At 35.1% G+C, this 25876-nt stretch overlaps 4 protein-coding genes across 7 annotated transcripts; 1 reads left to right on the forward strand and 3 right to left on the reverse strand.

Annotated features, from left to right (window-relative positions):
- Positions 1–4448: 4448 nt before the first annotated feature.
- LOC116118846 (tubby-like F-box protein 8) lies at positions 4449–9983 on the reverse strand. 3 transcript variants are annotated; one of them, XM_031404807.1, is made up of 7 exons: positions 9940–9983; positions 9804–9830; positions 9629–9692; positions 8049–8458; positions 7759–7846; positions 5727–5859; positions 4449–5385 (listed from the first exon to the last, which is right to left on the reverse strand). In XM_031404807.1, exons 4-7 carry the CDS (start codon positions 8394–8396, stop codon positions 4677–4679), a joined length of 1278 nt encoding a protein of 425 aa, XP_031260667.1. In that variant the 5' UTR covers positions 8397–8458; positions 9629–9692; positions 9804–9830; positions 9940–9983; the 3' UTR covers positions 4449–4676. The 3 variants fall into 3 exon arrangements, with proteins under 3 accessions (XP_031260667.1, XP_031260666.1, XP_031260665.1); XM_031404806.1 differs by lacking the exons at positions 9629–9692; positions 9804–9830; positions 9940–9983 and adding exons at positions 9007–9070; positions 9182–9319 and having other exon boundaries at positions 8049–8445; XM_031404805.1 differs by lacking the exons at positions 9629–9692; positions 9804–9830; positions 9940–9983 and adding exons at positions 9007–9070; positions 9182–9319.
- LOC116118828 (kinesin-like protein KIN-14S) lies at positions 8789–12174 on the reverse strand. The gene is made up of 8 exons (XM_031404786.1): positions 12160–12174; positions 11883–12013; positions 11550–11649; positions 11252–11459; positions 9629–9692; positions 9182–9208; positions 9007–9070; positions 8789–8793 (listed from the first exon to the last, which is right to left on the reverse strand). Exons 2-8 carry the CDS (start codon positions 11985–11987, stop codon positions 8789–8791), a joined length of 573 nt encoding a protein of 190 aa, XP_031260646.1. The 5' UTR covers positions 11988–12013; positions 12160–12174.
- A 5145-nt stretch (positions 12175–17319) lies between these two features.
- On the forward strand, positions 17320–20655 carry LOC116118848. 2 transcript variants are annotated; one of them, XM_031404808.1, is made up of 9 exons: positions 17320–17672; positions 18153–18240; positions 18578–18691; positions 18948–19030; positions 19140–19254; positions 19569–19660; positions 19854–19919; positions 20184–20277; positions 20394–20655. In XM_031404808.1, exons 1-9 carry the CDS (start codon positions 17392–17394, stop codon positions 20502–20504), a joined length of 1044 nt encoding a protein of 347 aa, XP_031260668.1. In that variant the 5' UTR covers positions 17320–17391; the 3' UTR covers positions 20505–20655. The 2 variants fall into 2 exon arrangements, with proteins under 2 accessions (XP_031260668.1, XP_031260669.1); XM_031404809.1 differs by having other exon boundaries at positions 17605–17717.
- Positions 20656–20789: 134 nt separating this feature from the next.
- LOC116118829 (pentatricopeptide repeat-containing protein At3g05340-like) lies at positions 20790–25747 on the reverse strand. The gene is made up of 8 exons (XM_031404787.1): positions 23778–25747; positions 22659–22983; positions 22484–22564; positions 22368–22405; positions 22216–22295; positions 21737–21820; positions 21461–21569; positions 20790–21246 (listed from the first exon to the last, which is right to left on the reverse strand). Exons 1-8 carry the CDS (start codon positions 25745–25747, stop codon positions 21105–21107), a joined length of 2829 nt encoding a protein of 942 aa, XP_031260647.1. The 3' UTR covers positions 20790–21104.
- Positions 25748–25876: the final 129 nt, after the last annotated feature.

Genomic DNA, 25876 nt, shown 5'->3' on the forward strand with positions numbered 1-25876 from the left:
ATTTTTAATTAATTAGATTTGGATAAATATTATTTTAGGATAAAACTTAGAATATTTTTAGGAGATAAAGTAGAATTCAAAGACTTGAATTGGATATTTTTAAGAGGGGGAGAGAGATCAGATTAAAAAGACTACACACGCCTCTCCTTCCCCTCTTCTTCAATTTCTCTTTTGAGTTGTCATGATGGCCATGAGCGGCTAAATTTTCATAACTTGGTCGAAGGAAACGGAGGCCTCGAAATCAATAAAACTGTGAGATCTAATCTGTTTTTAGTGTTCAATATATGCTTTGAGTATTGGATGTTCTTCTATGCATATTTTCATGATTGTTGCATTTAATTACTAGGAGGCCTACTAGTTTATTATTTGTTACAATCTATCGCTAAATTAGATATCAATTCCGTAATTGTTTGATCCCTCTAATTTGTGAGTAACTAAGATTTAAGAATTTGCTGCGTCAGGAATGATTAAATCTTAAGAAGAACGCTCAACTAAATTAAATACAACCGCTTGTGTTTGTGTTGTTCAGCTTCATCGATCTCTCTAGTTCTTAAGGCTGCTTCTAGATTAAACCTTTACCGCTTGTCTTGGGTTGTTTAGTAGTAAGATTAATTAGATCGCTTGTTTCTTAATTAACTGCAACTAAAGAGAGATAGGAAAATAGTTCCAACAGTGAATATTCAAAGTATGAATTGATATATACTTGCTTCGATGATCAGTTGTAAAATTCCGATGACGGATGTTGACTTAGACCAAGGTTTGTTCTTTTGATTGATTTCAATAATTTAATTTGAATTGTCCCTTAGTTGTTTTTTCTTGAAATTGTTTTCGTTATACTCAAATCCCCCCTATCCTTGTTCACGTAGCATAAAACTAGGCTAGACACTCTCCGTGGGAATGATCCTTACTCGCACTACATGATGTATTCTTAGATTTTAATTATGGTTGACTGCAACAGCACACCAATTATTATTAATAATTAAATGTTAATATATTATTATATATATATTAATTGATTTTAATTATAATAATAATTACTTAAAATTAAAATACCATAAAGGGTGTCTTTGGTTGCAAGGATAGATTAACTTAAGAATCCATGGCTATTCCTATTGGGATTAGGGTTTTAATTAAGTGACACTATATAAGTGAAACTTAATATAAACATAATACGACAATTTATTCATTCATTGAATAAAAGAAAAAAACCCTAGCAACCCTCTTTCCTTCTCTCGCGTTTTTGATATTAGTGAAGAGAAAAATTCTTTTTCTCTTCTTTTGATTCTTGAAGCCTCCTTGTTTTTCTTGCAAAACAACAGTAGGTTCTACGGATTATCTTTATGTAGACGACGTGAGTGCGATTCTACTTTAAATCGGGAGTGAGATCAAATCAGAGATATTGAAGGAGCCTCCAAACGTTGGTAACGTATTCATGATCATTTGATTGGATTAATTTATATTGTACAAATTTTCTGTTTATTAACTTGTAAGCAATTTGATCTATACCCGCATCTTGGTGTAAAAGGTGATTGATTTCCGTTTTTATTTTTTATTTTTGTACTGCTTTTGGAGATCAATCACTAACAACTTGAATCTTTGGAAACTAGATAGACAGAGCTTTACTTTGATTTATACGCTGAATTGGGATAACTGTAGACCCATTGCCAAACCATTCATTTTATCATTACACACATTTCAATTTCACCCGTTTCTCTATTTTCACTAAACAATCAATAGTAAATTGATCATAATTTGTTCAATAAAAATCAAATTGACGAAAGGTTTGAATATTTGGACACTAGACCGACAGGGCTTTAATTTGATATATTATACGCTGAATTGGGATAACTGTAGACCCATTGCCAAACCGTTTACTTTATCATCACACACATTTCGGTTTTACTCGTTTCATGGTTTCCACTGAACAGTAATTTGTTCAATAAAAATTCAATTGACGAACTGTTTGAATATTTAGACACTAGACCAACAAGGCTTCAATTTGAAATATTTTACGCTGAATTGGGATAACTGTAGACCCATGCCAAAGCATTCATTTTATCATCACATACATTTCGATTTCCCCTATTTCTCGGTTTCCACTAAATAGTCAGTAGTACATTGCCCATAACTTGTTCAATAAAACTCCAATAGATGAGCGGTTTGAATCTTTGGAAACTAGACAGATAGAGTGTTAATTTGATATATTATACGCTAAATTTGGATAACTTTAGACCTACTACCGAACCATTCATTTTTTCATCACACATATTTCGGTTTCCCCATTTGTCGGTTTCCATTGGATAGTCAGTAGTAGATTGACCATAAGTTGCTCAATACAAATCCCATTGACAAACGGTCTAAATATTTGGAAACTAGACAGATAGGACTTTAGTTTGATATATTATATGTTAAATTTGGATAACTGTAGACCCACTGCCAAACCATTCATTTTATCATCACACATACTTCGGTTTCTCCTATTTCTCGGTTTGCACTGAACTATTAGTAGTAAATTAACCATAACTTGCTCAATAAAAGCGTAATTGATGAGCGGTTTGAATATTTCAAAACTAGACAGATAGGGCTTTAATTTGATATATTATACTTTGAATTTGGATAACTGTAGACCCACTGCCGAACCATTCATTTTATCATTACACACATTTTGGTTTCCCCTGTTTCTTAGTTCCCACTGAACAATCAGTAATAAATGGGTCATAACTTGCTCAATAAATATCCTATTGATTAGAGGTTTGAATATTTGAAAACTAAACAGATTGGTCTTTAACTTAATATATTATATGCTAAATTTGGATAATGATAGACCCGCTGTTAAACCATTTATTTTACCTCACACACATTTCGGTTTCCTCTGTTTCTCGATTTCCACTGAACAGTCGGTAGTAATTCTGGCATAACTTGCTTAATAAAAATCCAATTGATGAGCAATTTGAATCTTTTGAAACTAGACAAAAAGAGCTTTATATACACACACACACACACGTTGAATTTGGATAATGGTAGACCCGTTGCCCAACCATTCATTTTATCATCATAAACTTTTCGGTTTCCCTTGTTTTTCGGTTTTCATTGAACAATCAATTATAAATTGGTCATACCTTAGCTCAATAAAAATCTAATTAATGCGTGATTTAAATATGTGAAAACTAGACCGACAAGGCTTTAATTTAATATATTATATGATGAATTTGGATAATTGTAGACCCTTCTAATTACGGTCAAGCCGCACTTTAGGGAAATGACAAGTTATTTAAAACAATGTATGAAACGACATCGTTTTAAAATGTTAGACATTTTGACGCTAAAAAACGACACCACAAAATAAAATCATAACGTAAAACTACATAAAATTAAAATCTTTAATTTAATAAACCTATACAATATATGTACTTCAATAGCAGATATCAACCAATTGAAACATCCAATTATTCAAATAAACGTGGTGTCAAATCCAATATCATAGGCAACCTGCGTAACATGGAGAACTTTCAACCATTGTTTTAAAAACTGAACGGTTTCTTGACCCGGTCATGAGGCCGATTCTCGGTTTAACCGATCCAATCGGTTGAATCGGTCGGTTTGACCGGTGTACAACACACATTCCTAAACAATTACTCTGTTACTATATTTATTATTTATTATTTGTTTTTCTCTCTCCCCATCACTTTCTTCTTTTTTCTATCACTTTCCACTCTCTCTACTGAAACGTTTTTCTTTCCTCTTTCTCTTCGTCTCCCCTTCTCTTTCTTCTTCCTTCCCCTCCCTCTTATTTCACTTGATGGCCAAGAAGGTCTTGGCCGCCGCAATCTGGCTAAACGAGATCCAAATCGGACCGGCCACTTCTTTCTTCCCCTCTCCTTACTTCTTCTTCTTCACTTTAACAGAGAATGAACTCAAACTCAGGGCTTTTTTCTTTTTTTCTTTTTGAAATAGAGAACCAGTTTTCCAGGCAGTTTGGTTGACTAGACGGTTTTCACTTTTTCATCCGGTTTTATAATGGGTCAAAACGGCTTTTTGTATATTACTTGGTTTTATATTAGCTTGGACCGGACACATGTCTAGGTCCTAGTTGAACTGATTGGACCGGCCAGGTTTTAAAACCAAGATTTCAACTAGTTGAATATAAAACCAATCAATATTCAATATTCATATTAAATTTGTTTCTCTTCTGAACAGATTATAATAAATTTAACTTATCATATGGGTATTATTCTCATTTATTATTATTATTTTTTTTTTTTTTTTTTTTCCAAAACAAAATACAGACTTTGTATAATAAAATTCAATATATTAATAATTTATCTTTTTATTAATGCAATTTCCTCACATCAACAAAATCTATAATTTTATTTTTTTATTATAATTCATCATTCCAGAAACTATAAATAGACATCACAACAGTTTGTATTTATAATTAAAGTAAGAAATGAAGAAAATGTTAGGTTTAAAGGTAACAATCAGATTCGTGTTTACAATTATGAGTCCTGTTATTAGGACATTCACAAAAGTTACAATCAAGATTTTACACAACACAATAACATTGACAACAATTTTCTATCCTAATGAAAATAAAAAAAAAAAACAAGAAAACACTAAGAAATGGTGGTTATTACTCTTTGCTCTTACCACACTTTAAGTATTGTGTTTTTATTGTTCTATTCACAGGCAAGTTTGGTGTCAAAGCTGCTCAAGCAGATGGCAAATGCCTGAAACGCTGAGAGAGGATATCGATAATCCATGGTGAACATGTCTTTTCCGACTTTGCCAAACTGCAGAATTATCTTATCATGGTCAGGTGGAGCTGATTGTGATGGAGTGGGTGCACCAGTAGCTGGCTGTGTAGCGGCAATTAACTGAAAATTCTTAACAGATGCAACGGTTACCCTTCCCCGGAAATTCAGGCACCAACACTGCAGTTGTTCATGCCATCTTGGGGCCTTGTTTTTGAGAATCAGGGGCCTTATTTTTCCATCCCCATTGTCATCATGAGGCCCACCGATTTCAGAAAATCGTGCGCTGCTGAATTCAACTGAGTGGTCAAGGGACTTTGAGAAGGAGATGCTGCGAAATGAGTCCTCAAGAGAGCGGGGAAGAAGCTCCAGCTGTCCAGGTACAGTGCCACCTGCATCAACTGTTGAGGCTGGAACTGAGTGCATGATACAATGCATCCTTCGCGGGCCACGGGTTCCAAGCACATTCAGCTCATATGCAATCTGGGCTATATTATAGCTGCCAGTCGGGGCTTTTGGGGAAACCTTTTTGGAATAAAATCTACGACTTGTACATCCCGGAGGAGGAATATTGGCAGAGGAATATGGTGGCTGTGTGTCATATATTATGAATTTTGTCCCAAGGAAATTTGATCTGCAACATTAAACAGTTAGATTATTTAATGTAATCTTCTGAATAGAGACCAATTTATAGCCTTTATTTTTCACAATGAAAACTTGAAGCAAGAAATAAAAGAAAAAAGAAAAAAAAAAAAAATTTATAGCCTTTATTTTTCACAATGAAAACTTGAAGCAAGAAATAAAAGAAAAAAGAAAAAAAAAAAAAAAATCTCCAATCAAGCTTGATGCCAAGCTAAAACATATGCAATATTTAACTTTAACGGAATTGTGATAGAGTAAGAAGACCATATATCCAAACAGGTTTTATAACCCACTTCAGAACAGGTTTTGAATGTTTTCTGTCTGTAGTCTTACCTCAATTTTCCAATATAAGTACTGCTTGACCTTGAAATGTTGTCAGCATCCATTGAGATTACATACTCCGTGAAAGTAGTTCGACGGGTCCTTTTCGCAGAAAGAAGAAATTTCCCATTTTCAACTAATAAGGCTGCAAGAAAGGTAAAGTTTATCTTGTCGTAAGTACAATAAGCAAGAAAAAGGAAAACCTCTTGTACTTCAAATCATGTCTAATAAAAAAGGCGGTTGATTCAAACTAGGAGATCAAGAAAGTTTAGAGCTCATTAATTGTATATATTTCAGAGTATATTAGAATATAAATTATAACTATGTACACATCCCAAAGGATTTTATATAAGATCAGATTCCACTAATACTTGAGTTTGCTCTCATACCAAATACTAATATCTAAGGGTGCGTTTGGTTTATTATTTTGGATAGGATTTTGGGAATAATATTGGGTAGTTGAATAAGAGAGTATTACGAGGTCAAATTTAAAAATTTATAAAAAAGACCCTAGGCTTACTAATTTAATTAAACACCCCAACATATAAAATGACAAAAACACGCCCACCACCTGCAGTGCCAGATTCCGGCCACCACCACCGGAATCTGGCCGGAAAATTGCATTACAACACAGACCGGTCGAATCTGTGTCATAGCGCGTCGCTATGGCCTTTTCCGGCCAGATCCGCCACGGATCTGGCCGAAAAAGGCTAGACCTACAGCCAAATGTGGCCGTCGACAGTCGAAAAAGGCCAAAGAAGGATATGGCCGTCGTTTTCGATCAACGATGGCCGTCGCTGACGACCAGATTGGTGAACTATTGGCCAGTGGCCGTCGTGGTGTAGGCCGTTGTACAGATTCCGGCTACCACCGATGGTGGTTACTGGAATTTGGCAAGTATGGGTTATTGGGGGTGTTTTTGTTAATTTTTAAACTTTTCTTGGGGGGGTATTTAATGAAATTAATGAACTTAAGGGGTCCAAAAGTAATTAAAAAATATATAGTAATATTTTTGGAATAATGTGCCAAACAACATTTTGAGAATAGGATTGGGAATACGGGTAGAAATATTGAACCAAACGCACCCTAAAGTATTCTCAAATTTCTTTTCAACTAACCTTATTTACAATAAGACTGTTACACTAATAGGTCACATCCACGATAACTGGTATCAAGCATATAACATTTATAATGATTAGTGATTAATACCCACTACCCAGCATTTGGCAAGATAATATTGGACACTTAAGTCATTAGCTGCATACTAGACAGCACAAGTTTTCTAAACACTTGAACTTAATTTCTAGGAAGACAACTTTTCTTCAGCCGGAGGGCACTGATAGATATCCTCCCAAAGACTCTAGAACCTATAATGAATTTAATCTCTAATTTCCATTCCATATACTAAAGACTCTTGCTTTTGATTTGATTTTTAATTATGCTATTTTTCAACTTTACAGCATACATTAACCAATATATCCTACTCGGTCATTTCAACTGGAAATGCAATTCAGTTGACAACCTTGTTAGTTGATGTATCATATGACTATAAGATTCACCGGAAAAAGGGATGATAGCTACACTTTTCTGTCAAACCGAATTATTGGTCCTTCATTGAATTAAACAAACATGTACGATTCAGATACTTAGGATATTTCATATTCATATGATTATCTTCTAAAAACATATTAATTAATTATTTATTCAATAATGTATCTTTATGGGCATTAGGATTAAATTTCTTTTTTAGATAGGCTTATCATATTCATCATGTTGTTTGATGGATTATTTTATCATTTTAAGCCCTATGAGTAGGCTTTCTATATATATGTAGAACAAAAAAACTTGAATGATTAATGAAAAAGAAAAATTGCTTTCCTACAATATCTATCTGATTTCTACACTTTCTTCTCTCCCAATTATCTTTGCCCTTTCATTTTCGCTGTCCTGTCCTACGTCAAAGATCTACAACCTCATAAAGATAACACGCAACGACATATATGAATTAAAAAATTTACGCTAACAAACAAGATGCAATGCTCACCAGGACTAAGACACAAAAAGAGGTGATATGTTAAATTAGATTTATCCCTTTTAATGAAGCATTGAATGGTTCCGTCACGTGACCCAGGCTGCAAATTAGAAACCAAACGAAATTAGTTATAATTATCTGCAAATGCCAGATGATGTAAAAAGTAAATTTTAACAAAAATTATATTCTTCAAATAAGTGTTTAATAGATAAAGAATAAATGTTTAATAGCTTGTATGAGGAAAATCAATTTTCCACAAGAATCCAAGAAAAACAACAGAATGAATGAGCAGTAGGCATTACCTGCTTCAGGGAAACCGGGAAAGTAAGCTTCCCACAGAACTCTGGACTTCTAACAATTTCTTTGCACATAGCCCTCCAAGCCCGGCAAACTGCAGCACATGCAACAACATGCTTTCGAGCAGGCCAAGAACTCTCACTGTCCTCCAGCCTCTTGATTACATCAAAAAGTAGTTCTGGAGGAAGACTAGCCCAGCGACTATTCTGAATTACATCAGGCTGGTCATGTAAATCATGTAAAGAACCATGTGATTTCCCTCTATGATGGCCTGTCAATCTAACATCGAAACCCCGTCTGGACAAGCTCCCAATACTATCTCTTACATCACGAACTATGCTTCGGAAAGACATTTTACAAGCTGTGGACAACCGTCGTATATATCTCTCTCTCTTCCGAATGTTGATAAATTATACTGTACTTGTGTGAGAAAAAAAAAAAAAGCAAATTGAAAAGAAAAACTAAAGCAGCCTCACATGGACTTAAAAGACGCTTGAATTGGCCAACTTTAAATATATAACCTTTTGCTTTCATAGAAGTATAGCACCATCCTTTTCAGGTACTTAAGCCTAACTTTCAACGGAGAAGCCACCTCACTTTTACTAAACTTATCACAACTATCATAAGAATTTACCTCCTTCCAATAAAAAGATGTCAAAGTAGAACCTATAATCAAAACTATTTTACCGAAATACTATGTGAATTTAGTTGGCCAAAAATTCCTATTAACTTGCAGAAGATAATACTACCCTGTTGATCCATGTGAATTAATTCAAAATTCACACAAATTCTTTTAATTTCCTTCCTCCTATTTTCTATCACACCAACATAGCTTGTATCTTACTGATTCAACGCATAGGGACTACAGTTTCTTTCAATTGCAGAAATGATACATCCAAATGAGCATATAATTAACTACTTCAAAACAGAAAAAGAAAAAAAACCAAGCAAGTGGGTTCTTACCTGTAGTGGGAAAAAATCGGAAGCCGGCCAAAGCTCTACAGCATAATCGCAACCCACCAAAGATCTGAAAACAAGAAAACAAATGCAACAAAAATGTTAAAATAAAACCCTTAACATCGCAAAAGAAACAAGTAAAACAGAGATTTGGTTTAAGCCTCAAGAACCTAAAACTTACCAAAGAAAAAGTGAAGCCTCTAAAAAACTGAAAATTTGTGAAACAGAAATGAAATAAACAAGAGATCTAAAGAAAAAATCAACAAACTTTAATCTGAGAAAGAAGAAAGTCAAGTCAGAACTGTAACAATAACAACTTTTGGTTGTGTAGGGTTCTGTCTGTCCCTCTCTCCCTAATCCGGACTCCAGAGTACCATTAAATTTAGTTTACAATAAAGAGCTAAAAGTCGTTTAACTATTCGTTTATAATTTTTTTTATGGGAGAATTTCTTAACAACCCCTCACGTTTTGCTAATCAACACTTACGACACTTTTGTGGGAAATAGTCAAAACCACCCCTGAACCCTAATTCCATTCAATTTAGACCTGGCAAAACGNATCCAAATGAGCATATAATTAACTACTTCAAAACAGAAAAAGAAAAAAAACCAAGCAAGTGGGTTCTTACCTGTAGTGGGAAAAAATCGGAAGCCGGCCAAAGCTCTACAGCATAATCGCAACCCACCAAAGATCTGAAAACAAGAAAACAAATGCAACAAAAATGTTAAAATAAGACCCTTAACATCACAAAAGAAACAAGTAAAACAGAGATTTGGTTTAAGCCTCAAGAACCTAAAACTTACCAAGGAAAACGTGAAGCCTCTAAAAAACTGAAAATTTGTGAAACAGAAATGAAATAAACAAGAGATCTAAAGAAAAAATCAACAAACTTTAATCTGAGAAAGAAGAAAGTCAAGTCAGAACTGTAACAATAACAACTTTTGGTTGTGTAGGGTTCTGTCTGTCCCTCTCTCCCTAATCCGGACTCCAGAGTACCATTAAATTTAGTTTACAAAAAAGAGCTAAAAGTCGTTTAACTATTCGTTTATAATTTTTTTTATGGGAGAATTTCTTAACAACCCCTCACGTTTTGCTAATCAACACTTACGACACTTTTGTGGGAAATAGTCAAAACCACCCCTGAACCCTAATTCCATTCAATTTAGACCTGGCAAAACGAGCGGGTGGGCCGGGTACGAGTCGGGCCCAAACTAGTATGGGTCAAACGGGTACGGGCCCAATATGGGTCGAGGTATACGGGTCCAAAATATTGGACCTTTGGACCCGTACCCTACCCTATGCGGGTACGGGTGGCTGCGGGTACCCCTTTTTTCTCTCTCCAGATTTTAATTTTTACAGTTTCAACCCCAATAGTTCTCAATTATGACAATTACACCCCAAAATATTTATAGAGCATAATTTTGACACTTAGAAGATTTGATGTGGACACTAGAACCTCTAATGCTCCTGCCTCATATAATTTTATTAACAAATGTAACAGAAATTGAGAATTAATAAACTATTATTTGACTTAATTATAAGTAGATCTAATAACTTTTACATATATACATGTCTGTCTTTCTACTTTGATCTAAGATTGCCTCTCACGTAGTTTTATCTTGGAATTATTTTTTATGCAGGAGTCTACTAGAACTTGTATATAATTATATTTAATTAGTTAAACGAACTACAATTTATATATAAGAAGACACCCAGTAATCTTCAAAAAAGCTTCATGCTTCCTGCTCTAGCTTGCCAATGAAAATGAATCCTATTTCTCTCTTTGTTCTGATACTTGTTGTTCAATTGCAGCTCTCCGTAGTTGTGTTGGCTAATAATGTGCCTCCAAAACCTGCAACTAATAAGAAGGCAAGCAAGAATCTAAGAGGTTACAAAGTGATCAATGATATCAAATCAGAAGTTCAGAGACAGTGCCCCAAAACTGTTTCATGTGCAGACATTCTCACAGCAGTCGCTAGAGATGCCACGCTTCTAGCTGGAGGTCCATTCTGGGAAGTCCCATTTGGACGAAAAGATGGAAGAATCTCCATAAATAGAGAAGCCAATCGTCTGGTTCCTCAAGGAAATGAAAACATCACAACTTTGATTAATCTATTCGAAAGCAAAGGATTAAACATCCTTGACTTGGTTGTACTCTCGGGCTCTCACACCATTGGTAGAAGCTCTTGCTCTCCAATCCACTTTAGGTTCTACAACTTTAATGGAACTCAAGGAGCTTCTGACCTTTCACTTGACAGAAAATATTTGTAGCTCATTTTCTTGAGAAGAGTCAAATTCAACAATAGAACTGGACCCATTAGTAATTTCAGCTTGATTTAAAGGTCTACATCGGCAGAAGACCCTAATATTGCCTTTCAGCTCAATCACTTCATTGTAAAGCCACTTTTGTTCAGAGGACTCATCTATGTATTTCTTTTTTAAAAGCTCATATTCATTACCTAATACCAAAAATAGCAATTAAAATCACTAAAACAAAAGAAAAAAAAAAAGGCGAGAAACAATTGCCAAAATCAGTATCTGATACTCACTGAGATTCTGAAGATTGTCTAAAACACCAGGGCCAGGAAAACAATCAGTATTCATGTTCTTCACTTGATCTGAAAGACTTGAGTGATCTCTCTTCAAATCCTATAACATAAAGCATCAACATTAATCCCGAAACCAATAAAAAAAACAAAAACAAAGAGAAGACTCTAAATTTTACAGAACTTGATACCAAACAGAGCAATTACCTACACTAACAAATAAACTGAACACAAATCGTTCATTTTCTGAAACTCAATTGCCTAAAATAAGACTAAACTATCCTACTTCTGTCAGCAAGAAATAAAGTGAAAGTGATACAAGAAGCGCCATTTTACCTGAATCTTATTGCTCAAACATATAATCTTCTGCAATATTGGAAGGGTTGGCCCTTGAGCTGGAAAAATTTCTCGGTTTGTGTTCGATAAACCATCCTCATCCATGAAATTGCTACTCTCTTCAACTAGCTCTAAAGCAACAACAAAACCCTAATATAAATATTCAAATGACAGAAATAGAAGAAGCAACAAATAAAGCAGTCAAAACCCTCACTTCGGTCACTAAAGATCTTAAAAAATAATGTTTTTAAATCACATGATTTCATCTTTTAGAGACCTTATCGAACATTAAATGAGCTCAATAGCCAATCTCACTGGTAACAAAAACAAGAACCAACTCCTTCAATCATGACGACGACGATAGAGAGAGGAGATGACGAGCCGACGAGGATGAATGACGGAAATCGGCGACGGTGCGTCTGGGAATGGGATCACGGTTCACGGATGAGAGTGATGACTGATGATGATAGTGATGACAGATGATGATAGTGATGAGTGATGACAGTTTACTGAAGTGAACACTGAACTGAGTGATGAGATGAGAGATTGAGAGAATGAATCAGTGACAGTGATGAGAGATTCAGAGGCGCGAGAGAGAAGAGAAAGTTTGTTTTAGAGTTAGGTGGCGTTAATGCCTTAGTGGGTTAGCGACTTAGGGTTTAGCTTTTAAAAAAACAGGTACCTACGGGCACCCGCGGGTTTACCCGTGTAACCCGTCAAAAAATGGGTCGGGCTGGGTACGGGTGGGAATTAAACGGGTCCAACATATTAAACCCATACCCTATATTTTTTACCCGGGTACGGGCTGACCCGCGGGTCTAGACCCGTTTTGCCAGGTCTACCATTCAATTCTCTTAACTTGCAAGTTGAAATTTATATAAAATTACTATTTTGTCCTCACTTAAATATATTTGAAATTGTTTTTGCTATTTCCAAGATTCACACCCAACACTTCTAAGCAATCAATTTGAAACTTTAACCAAAGCAATGTTAATAATATTTTATATAACTTATTATACAAACATAAAAAAATTAAAAATATCATTCACACATATAACTTAATTTCACTTAAGTAGTGAACTAGTGATGAATAAATTTGAATCTTCATTAAGAGGAAAATCTTTTTAATAACACTTCACGTATAAAGAAATCAAAGAATTTTATTCAAAGTAATGTGACAATAAGTTTAATTAGCAAAAAGTAAAGGGTAGTTCAAAGGACGAAATTGGATGGGATTAGGACTAGGACTGTTTTAAACTATTTCCCGTAAAAGTGTCATAAGTAATCAGCAAAAAGTAAAGGGTATTTTCTAAAATTCTCCCATTATATTTTATTTTATTAGTGATTTGTTTTTTTTTAATATTGCCCAGTGGATACATGTGTGAAGTGAAGGAAGCCCGGCCCCAAAGTCCAATTTAAAGGTGGAAAAGTAACCCGCACGGCCCGCGACGGGTTATAGGAATTGGCGGGCCGGGCCTAACCCAGCTAGCCAACAAGGGCAGGCCAGGTTAGGCCCGTCTCTTGGCCAAAAAGGCTAGCACAGCCCAGCTTGCCAACCCTAACCCGACGGGTTTTGATGCGGGCCGGGCCGCACTGGGCCGGGTTAGCCCATAATTTTTTTTTATTTTTTTGTTTTGTGTAATTGTTTTTACTTTTTAGTTAACTTTTCAAATATCAATAATTTAATTAAATTAAATTTTTTTTGTTAACATTTCAAATATTAATTCAATTTTAATACAATGAAATTGTAATATAAGAAAAATTAGATTTATTCATTTATCAAAAAATAAAATAAGAAATTATAACAATTATGGCCTTGTTAAAAACCTTACCAAGAAAAACCCAATGAGACAAAAACTTGGTAAGGAAAAAAGAGTGCAATAATTGACAATTAATTTACAAATTATAATTTACAAAACAACTAATTTGGGGGTTGACTAAGACCTCCCTCATCCGTATCATCTATATTACAAAATTGAAATGATACTATTAAAGTATCGTCGACAACCTTGTATTGATCTTGATGGTACGACCGTTCCCAATCTCGAAGACATTTGAGGACTTCAATCATTTTTTGTGAAAATTTAGTCTTCCTTTCATTTAAAATTCTTCCACTTGCACTAAATATTTGTTCGGATGAGACGATTGAGATAGGAACAAAGAAAACATCCAAGGCAAGTCTTGATAATACCGGAAAAATACATTTTCTGGTTTTCCAATATTCTAAGACATCAAAGTTGGCTCTTTGTTGTGGATTTGCTGGTAACACTTTGGGGGTTCCCAAATATTGGTGAAGCTCATTACTTTGTAACTGCATGGACAACAGTACATTCATTGTTGGTGCTCTTGAAGAGGAGGTTGTGCTTCAGGTTCGGGTCCTCTTCGGCCTATTAAGTGCACTCTAGGAATCGAAGTCTTCATTTGTTTCTTTTGATGCAACTTCCCTGGGTATTTCGCCTCTTTGTTGGTTCCCATACCTATTTTCATATTACAAATATACATCTGCAAGACACTCTCTTACCTCTCCTAGTTGATTGGCATATGCTTCGTTTTGTAAATTTTCAGTTAATGTGTCTAAACCACTTTCTGAACCTACTACTTTAATTCTAGGATCAAATATAGCATCTAACCAATAAAGAAAAGGAATGGGTTTACAATATTTTTTTAAATTTTATTTCCATTGCCTATACTATAAGGAAACGATCCATATATGCAGCAGAAAACAAAAAAGCATAATACAAGGATTGTTCCAAAGAGCCAAGATCAAATAATTTTACAGTTTATTTCAAAGTAGAAATCTGCAGAAAAATTAATCACGAGTTTAGAAAAACATACGCATGTTTGGAGTCTCCTCCAAATTTTTCTATGAACGTTTTTGCTACGGACCCAAGTGTAGGATCGAACCGACGTTGTCCACACGAAGACAATCACAAAGAACTAAAGAGGGATTTGCTAGATCATCTTTAGCTTTAAGATCAAAGAAGAAAAATCAAATAGATTGATTTTGGACAAAAAATGAATTATGTCGTGGGAGAGGAAAAATGGGGCTGCTGTGTTTTTCTTTTTCAAAGAGAAAAATGAAATTATTAATTAACACTTACATTTTACAAAAAACTCTTTTCTTTTATATTGNCGATGGTTGACAACTTCGGTTTTCACAACAATATGTGGAAGAGTTTTGCACCAGATCACATATCTAATTTTAAGTGTTTGGATTCCATGTGGTTTTATCTGTACTCAAAAGAATGTCACAAACAGAAGGTTCTGAAATGGATAAAGAAAGAGGACATATTCTCTAGTAAATATGTATTTGTTCCCATTGTGCTATGGTAAGTGAATCGTATTTAGTTATTTACAAATGATGGAGTTATTTTTAACTTGAGCTTAGTGTGCTGTTAAAAATTTTGAGGTGCAAAATTTTGTAGGGGTCATTGGGTTGTATTGATCATATGCAACTTTAGCTGAAGATCACTGTTGCATCCCAAAACACACTACATGATGCTGCTAGATTCACTGCGAACGGTTGACCCGATGAGGTTTGAACCACTAATAAGGAAGTAAGTTTTACGAAACTTGAAATCTAATTTTTAACATGATTAGTAAGTACATCAGTATTTTATGAATTAGTGCGCTAGCATGAGCATACTTTCAACTGAAAAAATGACTTGGCAGGTTTGCCATGGACATATATGAAGCATAAACAATGCCAAAACTTAAGAATAGGGTTGCTGGGATACCTTTACTAGTTCCTAAGGTGATGACAACGTAGTTCAAAAGTTAGTTATTTATCTTGCCCTTCTTTCATTTATGTCATAGCTGACTAAATGTAATTGCACCTAGGTTCTCAAGCAAAGGAACCAAACTGATTGTGGATGTTTTATCCTTTACTACATTTATAAGTTCGTTGAACGTGCCCTAGCGAGTTTTTCATTTACTGATGGCTACCCTGACTTTGTAAGTTTCGGACTATTGTAACATAATGGACTTTGAAAATAAAATTCCTCTGTAATTTGAATACATTATTCAATTTTTTAAAATTCTTTTATGTTGAACACTGCAGATGAATGAGGATTGGTTTGGTCTGGAAGACGTGCAATCCTTTCGTAACAAACTACTCATTGACGTTGTGTAGAGTGAGGTGTTGGATTCCTTTGCTTATTCTTTCAGTTTTTTTCTTACGGAGTACCATCATGATTGTTAAAGTACGATCAGTAACAACTGAGTTATGTATTCATGTGTTATAAAATTCAATTTGCACAAAATGGGAAGATGATTGTAGATGCAAAAAATCTACTGTTACGGAAATAGGGTCTGATCCCATAAAGTTGAGGTCATTGACAATCTGTTAGACCTGCACACATAAAAAGACAAGCATGAAGCTTACAGAAAACACCAGGGTGGTGTTTGTCATTGGCACTTTGACGCTCAAGTCAACAAGGCTAAAAGAGACGATTTAATGAGAATTATGAAAAGAAATATTACCAGGAGTCTTGTCGGAGGCCAGGACCACGACAAAGGTGTAGAATATTGGAGATTGAATGAATTATGTGAGGGCAAGCCTCTGTTTATATAGTGAACCCAAGGGGTTGCAATCCCAGTAGGATATCGAGTCCTACTTCAGGAGATAATCACTATCAGGAAAGCAATAAGATTTCTTGCCTTTATCAGATTAAGTTTACTAATTTGAGTAAGATTTTGAATCTTAGTAGAAGAGGAAATAGAATAAGATTCTGATTTTCTATTTATGGATTGTTATAGGCTGATGGGTCGGAACTCAGTTCAGTTTAACTTGTAAGATAACTTAACTCATAGAGTGAACAGTTCACAATATGACTCTAAGCATAAGCCTAACCATAATTAGGCTAAGACATTGGACCGTAATATGTTTATTTCGGCCTCGTTAGGCTGAAGACAATTTTTTGCCCATTCAATGATTATATTCTGTCTTAGCAATAAATGAGAGAGTGCCTGATTGGATATGGGTGGTGTGTGCCGATGTTTATTCAGTTTCATTAAATCCATGGTTGTATTATATAAAGTCAATTGGCAGCTGTTGTATTTATTTATTTTGCGCTCAAATTGAATGAAGAATATGTTTGAGACAATATACAATTGGTTAAGAATAATATGTATAGGAAGTTATTTATTCACCCATGATTAAAGTTGTTATGGTGAAGTTATCAATTTGGCATTCAAGTCTCAGAAATTGTCACACCAAAATCTCACCTCCAACTACACTATGAAAGAGTATTTAAATTTTATTATAAAGTTGGATTTCTAAAAAAAAAATTATAAGATTTTAAGGAAAGTCAGATAAATGGGGTTTTAAGTTAATAACTTTTTATTATAATTTATTTAAAAAGTTTAACTCTTAGTTTTGATTATTTTTCTTAATAAAATGAATTTTATAAGGAAGAACCTTATTATTATTATTTTGTATTTGATGAATATAATACTATGAAATTATTAACACCATCCAGTTAAAAGCAGTTGGTAGTTAAGTTGATTCATGGCTTCTTCTTCAATGCCAAGCTGTAGTTTCTACTGCAACTCAGCTTCAACACCAACCACTCGTTCACCCTTATCTTCTTCTTCTTCTCTTTCATTCTTCAATGGCTACAATGGAATTTCACTCAAGACACCACCTTGGTCCACCTCATCAACAACTTACGCCAAGTTTGAGAAGTTCCAAGGTGATGATCCTCTTGAAGACTCTTCTTTTCAAGCACAACCACAAACAATTCAACAACAGGTACAAGAACAAGAACAAGAAGAAGAAGAAGATGACAGGTTCCATTGCCTTTAAGCTCTTTTTATATACAAGTGCTCATCTGGGTATTTTTTTTCTTCAGATTTTTATCTTGTTTCATCTATAAATGGTGTGCCTTTTGATGGAGGGTGATATCATTTTGACCTTTTGATCATTTATTGATTAGAGAGATTACTTTGATTTTTGTATAATTATGTAGATGACCCCATTTGCATGAACAAATTAAGAGAACAGTTCGTAAAGAATCTATAATTGGATGCTTTTATATACTGAGGGGTGAATATTCTGCTTTGTAAATCTTGCAAAACGTTTCAGATGTATAAACCCTAAACAACCTTGAAATTTTAGATGGATTTGGGAAGTTGATATGCTTTAATATAAAAGTTTCTTTGGGCTTGAAATGTTCTATCCAGATTGAAACATGGGGTAGAGTGATTGATGCCCTTCACTTGAGAAAAGGAGAAGCAAAAAAAATTGATGGTCTCTATTTGATGTTTCAGCTGCTTGCCTTCAGATTTGGAAGGTGCCGTCCGGCAATCAAGTGAAGCAAGTTCGTTGTTCGTTTCTTCAGGAGGAATGAGAGCCATAGTATGTGCCAAATATAAGAGTTAAAGAATCTGTGGTCTTCCTTTTTCTTCTGCTATGGATCATCTTTATGATACTACTTGACTAACAAAACGTTTGTAAATGATGTAGCCAGTACTTCTGCTAGTTTACAACAGTTTTGCAAAATTTATCTTGTTTCCAATCAGTGGATTCAGCTTTGACCTGTCCACAGTGAGCTAATACAATTTGTGGAAAGCGTTGTGTAGAGAAATTCTCCCTGAGGGATTCTGATTTTATGTTAGCTTGGGTTTATTTATTTCACTGTGTTTTTCTCTTTCTGTTTTCTAGTTCTTTCATTAGATTCTTAACTATTTTGCAGGTTGAGCTCTTGATCCCCCAGCTGCAGTTTCTAGATGACGAAGGAGCACAGAGTGAACTCTGGGAATTGTCTAGGACTTTTTTGGATACTCTTATTGAGGAAACAGGATGTCAGGTTAGTTTTAAGAGTTACTTTAAACAAGTATAGTTTGGAGGAACTACTTCCATTGATGCTAAAATATGAAAAAGCCTTGACAACTATCAATTTAAACTTCTGCCAAAACACAAAATAGAAGTGTGTTTTCTGTACTAATGTAAGATAGTATTATATGAACAGCTGAAGGTGCTCTTGCTTTCTTTATATTGTTTTTTAGCTTTTACTTATTCAAAATGTAAGCTCAGTTGCTAAAATGTTAAATATTGCATGTTAGAAAGTAAAAGCCATATTTCCAGATGCCGGTGCTGCTGCACTGCTAAAATATCGGTGGAAAGATGCTGCTTTTGGATTTTCCAGGTAACTTTCTACATATTGATGAGATGTAAATATATTATGTTTATGTTTTAGTTCATACTAATGTATCTAATAACTCACTAATATGCAATTCTTTTGTCTCATTATCCAGTTTAAGTGACCGAAAACCTGTGGAGAATGAAGATGAGATTGTTGTTATGGTTGTTCCTGACTATCAGATGTTGCAATATGTAGAGAAAATTGCATCAAATCTCTCCGATGATCCAGTATGATTCCTACTACCCCTTTCCGTATTACAAACAACCCTTTTCAGTCATTTCTCCATGATGAAAGACACTGATTTTGGATATTAAAGGAAAAAAATTATCTGCCATCTTTATTTTAAAAAACTCTCATCCTACTGGATGAAAGGTGCTCATTTGTATCTTTATACCAGCAAGGTTTACATCATTCAGATAGTATCATGTCAGCTCAGCACCTTCAGCTGGCCGTATTTCCATTTAATTATTTCTTTTCCTCTATTGTCCAACTTAAGCTAGAGGGACAATCCTCCTTACAGTATTTCTTCATATATTGCTAGCCAAGGCCTCTGATCATGTGGAATCCGCGTCTCATCAGTGAGGATGTTGGAGTTGGGATTAATGTTCGCAACTTAAGGCGGTACTTTCTGAGGTAAGATTAGAATTATATGTTTTCGCGTTCTAATTGCTTACAAACTTCATCTTTTGCCAAGGCTGTTGTTTGAATAGATTTCTTAAACTATTTAGCTTTAAATTTACAGTGGCCAATTCATACATTTTCTAATAATAATTTCATTAGTTTGCAAATTGTAACTTTAATTAACTCTATCATGGTTTATGTGCAGCACTTTCACTACAGTTTACTCGATGAGACCTCTGCCAACTGGTGCTGTGTTCAGATGTTATCCAGGGTAATGTTCATTTTACATTCTGATTAATTCCTTACATCTCCTCGACCTCGTCTGGTTTAGCTTCTGCAAAGTGAACCAGGCGAATTCTGTTTGTGCAAAACTCTAAAAACTCGACACCAGCACTTAATACATCCAATGCGTGCTGCAAAGACTTGATCTCATTTTAAGTTTTGAGTTTGCGACATTTCAGTTTCATGGTGCACACCATTGACTCTATCTGATAAGACTCTATTACCAATTCCCTCTTTTCTGATAATGAACCAGATTATGGAAGGTGTTTTATGATGATAAAGATAGGCCAAATAGGTATCTCCTAGCTAAAGAATTTATAAGCCGTCCGAATGCTGAAGACCTTGAGGTTAGTCACCACCAAAAATTTATGTTCAAACTAATTTACATTGGTACAGTTAAAGATTCTTGTTGAAGCCTTCGAGATCATATTAAAGTTCCATCAACTCTGTTTGATCCTTGCAGATACTATTTGGAGATGTAGAAGCAAACTCAGAGGACGGCCCTTCTTTGTTTAGTCAAGCAGCAAGCATTTTCTCCTCACTAAACCGATTCATGAAAGCCATCTCAAAATAGTTTTGTTCTTTACCACCCTCCTCCATTGGATTTGGGGTTAATGTTTTGCAATTTTATGCTTTGTTCCAGTCATTGTTTATTAGCACTAAACTACATTATGATGTATAATACAAGATTTTCACAATAGAATCTTGAGATATGCCTTCCTTTCTCTGGGCTCTTTTGTGCTGTTGCCAAAAATTTCCCCAGATAATGCATGATGTGGGAAATTTTTTTACATTTCCTGTCTCTAATTACACATAATCTTCATCACTACGTACATTTCATTATAAAAACTGTACTAATATAGAACCTCTTACAAGAATAATTTCTCCCCTCATCTTATGACCTTTTTATTTGAGAACAAAGCTAACTTCCGGCAACCAGATATGGGATCATATAGTCCAAGCATCACACTGATGCATTTTGATCTTTGGCTCAATTCTGGTATTGCTTACTTCTACCTAACATCAAAGAAGCATCGGCACTGAAATACAGAAAATGGACATCAACATCTCATTGAATTTGCTTCCATCTTCAAGTATTTGACCGTGATGTTGAGTACATGTCAAGTTTCTGAAGATAAGTTTTAACAGCACATAACTAGATGGTATCCAGAAGTCAGAACCAATCAACATGTTTGGAGGAAGTTTTGGGTTGCTTTTTTGGCTTTTGATACCGATTGTTCTCGAACTTAGCTTTAGTGATTAGAGAATAAAGCAAGTCTGCCTCAGCTGATATATCATAAGGCACATTCAAGATACTACAAAATCAAGATAAAGCATGTTAATACAAAGTAAGAATAAGCTTGTTAACAGAAGTAAATAACCAGCTATAATGTTGTTCATAATCACAATTAATTGTTTGTTTGCTTTATTAGCAGCTAAACGTTAAGTTGTACTATATGGTTATTTCAATCAAGTCCATAACACTGCACGTATAAAACAAGACTTGAAGGAGGTTCAAGAGATGACTACCTCTCAAGTAACTCCTCGAGAATAATTCTCTGGGAAGGCGTGACATAATGAATGCAACTTCTTGGGCACTGGCCAACTGCAAGCTGGACTTGGTAATCTTCACCATGTCCTGATCAAAATCGCACAAGGGCAGTTTCAGTTGAAAATATCATAGAATAATATACTCTTCATAACAATTACAAAAACTTAACTTACATTACATGATGATCACTTTTATGAACTAATTCACTAAGACTATAAAACAGTACAAGCTTATGCACTAGGAACTGAACAAACCTTGAGAAGTTGCCCTTGCAGTTCCAGTTGAGGAAACATATGTGAAAGCATGAGGAGCTGTTTTGACACATGAATATGGGCATCCTGCACATATATTGGCATGGTTGAGCGATCAGTAACAATAAAATAGAATCATAGAGAAGTTAAAACTGTGTAGACATGCTCATTCAAGTAGATTAAACTTAAAAGGATCCACAAAATCACAATCCATGACAGAGTAAAAATTGCTAGCTCGAATATGTCATTGAGAATTGTCTAATTGATGCTCACGAATTAGCCCCTTCACATCCAGGTATACATAAACAAAATATTTCACAAATTATATACTCAACAAATTTCTCTTCTAATGCTCAAGATGCGAAAGAATAGACCAGAAAAACATATAATGAAATCAACCGGTTAGAGTATCAAGTTAAACAATCTTCTGCTAAACTTCAGGGTTAGGTTGAACATAACAAATGAAGAAAAATCTTTTGTACCTCTGCCAACACAGAGAACCTCATTGACGAATATATCAAATGCTTCACATTCTGGATCATCAAAAGGATCTAAACATTCCCTACAAATGAATCTCCAACAATAAGCAATGCACACAACATTCTCTAAAAAACAAATTGAACAGCAATTTCACCTTTCAATGATTTCCGATCGGCTGTATTCCGATAACATCTGCACATATATATTATTTACCCACAACCACCAATGGAAAAAAAAAATATTTTTTAATATTCAGGTAAATATTGGTACCTCATAAGCTTGAATTACAAGTCTAATCATTGAATCAGAATCTTTCCCATCTCTATTCAAATCTGGATGGTATTGTTTAACCTTCATAAAAAAATAAAATAAAAAACTAATTGTCAATTCAAAATTTTGAAAATATTAAATTTAATCAATTGAAGTTGAGGGAAGATGATTGTACTTTGGAACGAAAAGCAGCTTTAAGCTCCGCGGCTGAGCAGCTTGGCTCGACGCCGAGAATGGCGTAAGCCGAAGAACTGGAGAGAGGAGAAGGAGGAGCGCTGTCTCCGGTTGTCTCTTTGCTGTTTCTTACGGTGAAGGTTTTAGAAGGGCAACGAAGTGGAGTCCTTGAGTGGGAGGGAAAGTTGTGACGGTTGGGTTTTGCAACTGCTTTTTGAATCGAAAGAATTAGAGGAAGCGAACCGTTGAGACACAAATGTTCCATTTTTTTTCTCAGGTTCTGGTGGTGAAGCCGTGGAGGGAGTTGCTCCGTTTTAACTACATAACTGCTACTGGTTCACGAAGACTAAACTGAATAAAACAGTACCGTTTTGGTGAATAATATAGCTTAGTTTAATAAAATTTTCATGATAGTTAAAAAAATAAAGCACTAACTTTTTCTATGTGAATATTATCAAATTTAATTAAATAATTATCCATTTTTTTCATATTAATTGCCATTAACACATTCTTTAATGGACTAACATATTATATTATCTCTACATTTGTACAACGTTTTTATTCCCAAACCGGACCTTGACCCGATCAAAGGACAAACCCCTAGATCGGGTGAACCAATTAGCAAGTTCGACTGGTGATGTTAATATAACGTAATAAAATTTTAAAACTCTAATAATTAATAAATTTCATGCTAACATCATATTAGCGTCACCAATTCGACATCAAGATAACATCACTAGTTCTCTGACCCAGCGATTGAACCGACGATTCAACACTGTTCCGCCAATTCAACCCTGGGTCAATTCGATCCAATGACTCAGTGGACCAGATTAGGAACCGGTTCCCGGTCCGTCTGGTCAGGGTTTTTAAAACCCTGCATTCGTATAAAAGAAATATATTATATACGTATTTATTTTCTCTTTTTAAAATTTATTATCATCACAACCGATGATATATTTATTCTTAGAAATAAATAAAAAATATTGTGATATGTTTGTTGTACCTAAAACTCTTTCGAGAAAATAGGAAACAACCAAAATGGTAAGGAACAACTGTAATTCTCTCAAAAATCTCTATCCAATTGTAATTCAATTAGTAGTTAGTAAATCCAACAATTGGCTACTCCTTATCATTTTGATCCAAACAATGAAGTATAAACCTCTTATCTGGTTGATATCCCTCATCAATCATGTGTCTAAACAACTCTGCTAGAACTTCATAAATGATCTCAGCATTTGGATGACTTCTATCATCAACAACAAAGCTATGGACTGCATTTTCTATCTCAATCCAACTAATACCAGTCTCTTTATCCACCCCCATTTCCTTCATTCTTCTTATAGTTCTTGCTCTTTCTCTCCATCTACCTTTGGATGAATATATATTCGCCAGTAAAATGTACGGTGCTGGGCTGTTGGGTGCAGCCAGAATTAACTGATCAGCAGCATATTTTCCCATTTCAGAATCGCCGTGAATGCTGCAAGCACCAAGTAAGGCTTGCCAAACCAGTAAATCAGGCTTCACGGGCAATCCTTCAATGAAGCTTTTAGCTTCGTTGAGAAGTCCTGCCCGACCCAACATGTCGACTACACATGCGTAATGCTCTGTCCTGGGACTGATTTTGTGAACTTCAGTCATTGATTTAAAGAATTCCATGCCCTTTTCAACTAGGCCAACATGGCTACAAGCATGAAGCAAAGAGAGAAATGTGACATCCGTTGGCTTGATACCTTCCAATCTCATCTCTTCGTACAACTCTAGTGCTCTAGAACCATTTCCATGACGAGCAAAAGCTGCAATCATGGTATTCCATGAGATTGAGTTCTTATCAGACATTCGACTGAAAACTTTGATTGACTCCTTCAAATCTCCACACTTGGAGTACATGTTGATCAGCCCATTGCTTACGAAGGGATTAGAGGTGAAGCCTCTTTTAACAATCACGGAGTGAATTTGCTTACCGAGACCCAAAGAAGTATCAACACCAAATACCCCAAGAACAGCTGAAACCATATTTGGATCAATCTCAATTCCTGCCTTAACCATTTTCACGAAAAATTGTATCGCTTCATCCTCAAACTTATTTTGTGCAAACCCCACAAGAATTACAGTCATCGAAACCTCATCAAGTTCCTCAGCTGACTCAAAAACCCGCCAAGCATCTTCCACACTTCCACATTTCGAGTACATGTCCATCAGTGCACTCTCGATGCGCACATCCGACTGACTCCCCAACTTCCACAGAATTCCATGGATTTGACGCCCTTCCCTTAATGCCTGTAAACCCGAACATGCCATCAGTGAGCTCAAGTACGTTAGGAAATTTGGATTAACCGATCCACAACGCATTTCTGCAAACAACTTCAAACTATCATCATACAACTGATTTTGCACTAGCCCAGAAATAACAGCTGTCCAAGTAATTACATTCCTTTCTCTCATCTCACCAAAAACCTGCCTCCCTAAACCACAACTCCCACATTTAAAATATGAAGTAATCAACGCATTACCAACTGTTACCTCTTGCTCATACCCACTTAAAACAACTAAACAATGTATAATTTTAGTGACAAAACTATACTCCTGTATATCACAAGCCGATAACATTGTAGTAAAACTAGCTTGATCTAACCAATCAAAACCTAATTCAAGCAATCTCTTAAAGTACCCAAAACCAGTATCAAAGTCCCCATCTCTCAAAAACCCAGATATCATTATATTCCACGACACTGTATCTCTAATCGGCATTTCGTCGAACAATTTAACGGCATCATTTATGGGACCACATTTTGTATACAAAGACAAAAGAGAGTTCCAAATAACGGCAACATTATGAATGTTACATTGGTTCTGGACGTCAAAATACTGGGGGCCTTTGACGAAGAAGGCGTGAAGAGAAGGACCCATATAAAACTGGCCGTCTTTTGCAGAAACAGATAAGAGGTGGCTGATTTGTACATGGTTGAGGACGTGTTTTGCAGAGCTTGAATATGGGTGTTGAGAGGTTGTTTTGGTTTTGAGTGGAGAAAAGAGAGAAGACAAAGAAGGGTGGCGGGAGTTTAGTTGGTGAAAGACCCATTTGGATTTCATCCATGAAAGTGAACCAGAGATGCAAAAGCTGTTTTGAGAAAGTAACGAATAAATAACTAATAACTATAAAAGTACACAAAAAGCAGAATTGAAGTGTACGTTTCTTTTATTATTTTGGATATGATTTTG

Source organism: Pistacia vera, unplaced genomic scaffold, assembly GCF_008641045.1.
Source record: "Pistacia vera cultivar Batoury unplaced genomic scaffold, PisVer_v2 Contig860, whole genome shotgun sequence".
NCBI classification, from domain to species: Eukaryota; Viridiplantae; Streptophyta; class Magnoliopsida; order Sapindales; family Anacardiaceae; genus Pistacia; species Pistacia vera.

Coding starts and splice junctions, on each gene's coding strand:
- LOC116118846 (XM_031404807.1), bottom strand. CDS start 8,396: ATGTCTTTCCGAAGCATAGTTCGTGATGTAAGAGATAGTATTGGGAGC. Junction 7,847..8,048: donor TCCCGGTTTCCCTGAAGCAG/GTAATGCCTACT, acceptor TCTAATTTGCAG/CCTGGGTCACGTGACGGAAC. Junction 5,386..5,726: donor ACTTATATTGGAAAATTGAG/GTAAGACTACAG, acceptor TTAATGTTGCAG/ATCAAATTTCCTTGGGACAA.
- LOC116118828 (XM_031404786.1), bottom strand. CDS start 11,987: ATGGATGAGGATGGTTTATCGAACACAAACCGAGAAATTTTTCCAGCT. Junction 11,650..11,882: donor GTTTGAGCAATAAGATTCAG/GTAAAATGGCGC, acceptor TTTATGTTATAG/GATTTGAAGAGAGATCACTC. Junction 9,071..9,181: donor GAGGCTTCACTTTTTCTTTG/GTAAGTTTTAGG, acceptor TCTTGTTTTCAG/ATCTTTGGTGGGTTGCGATT.
- LOC116118848 (XM_031404808.1), top strand. CDS start 17,392: ATGGCTTCTTCTTCAATGCCAAGCTGTAGTTTCTACTGCAACTCAGCT. Junction 19,661..19,853: donor TTAAGGCGGTACTTTCTGAG/GTAAGATTAGAA, acceptor GTTTATGTGCAG/CACTTTCACTACAGTTTACT. Junction 20,278..20,393: donor CGAATGCTGAAGACCTTGAG/GTTAGTCACCAC, acceptor TGATCCTTGCAG/ATACTATTTGGAGATGTAGA.
- LOC116118829 (XM_031404787.1), bottom strand. CDS start 25,747: ATGAAATCCAAATGGGTCTTTCACCAACTAAACTCCCGCCACCCTTCT. Junction 21,570..21,736: donor TGCAAGGGCAACTTCTCAAG/GTTTGTTCAGTT, acceptor GATTTTGATCAG/GACATGGTGAAGATTACCAA. Junction 21,247..21,460: donor CTCGAGGAGTTACTTGAGAG/GTAGTCATCTCT, acceptor TTGATTTTGTAG/TATCTTGAATGTGCCTTATG.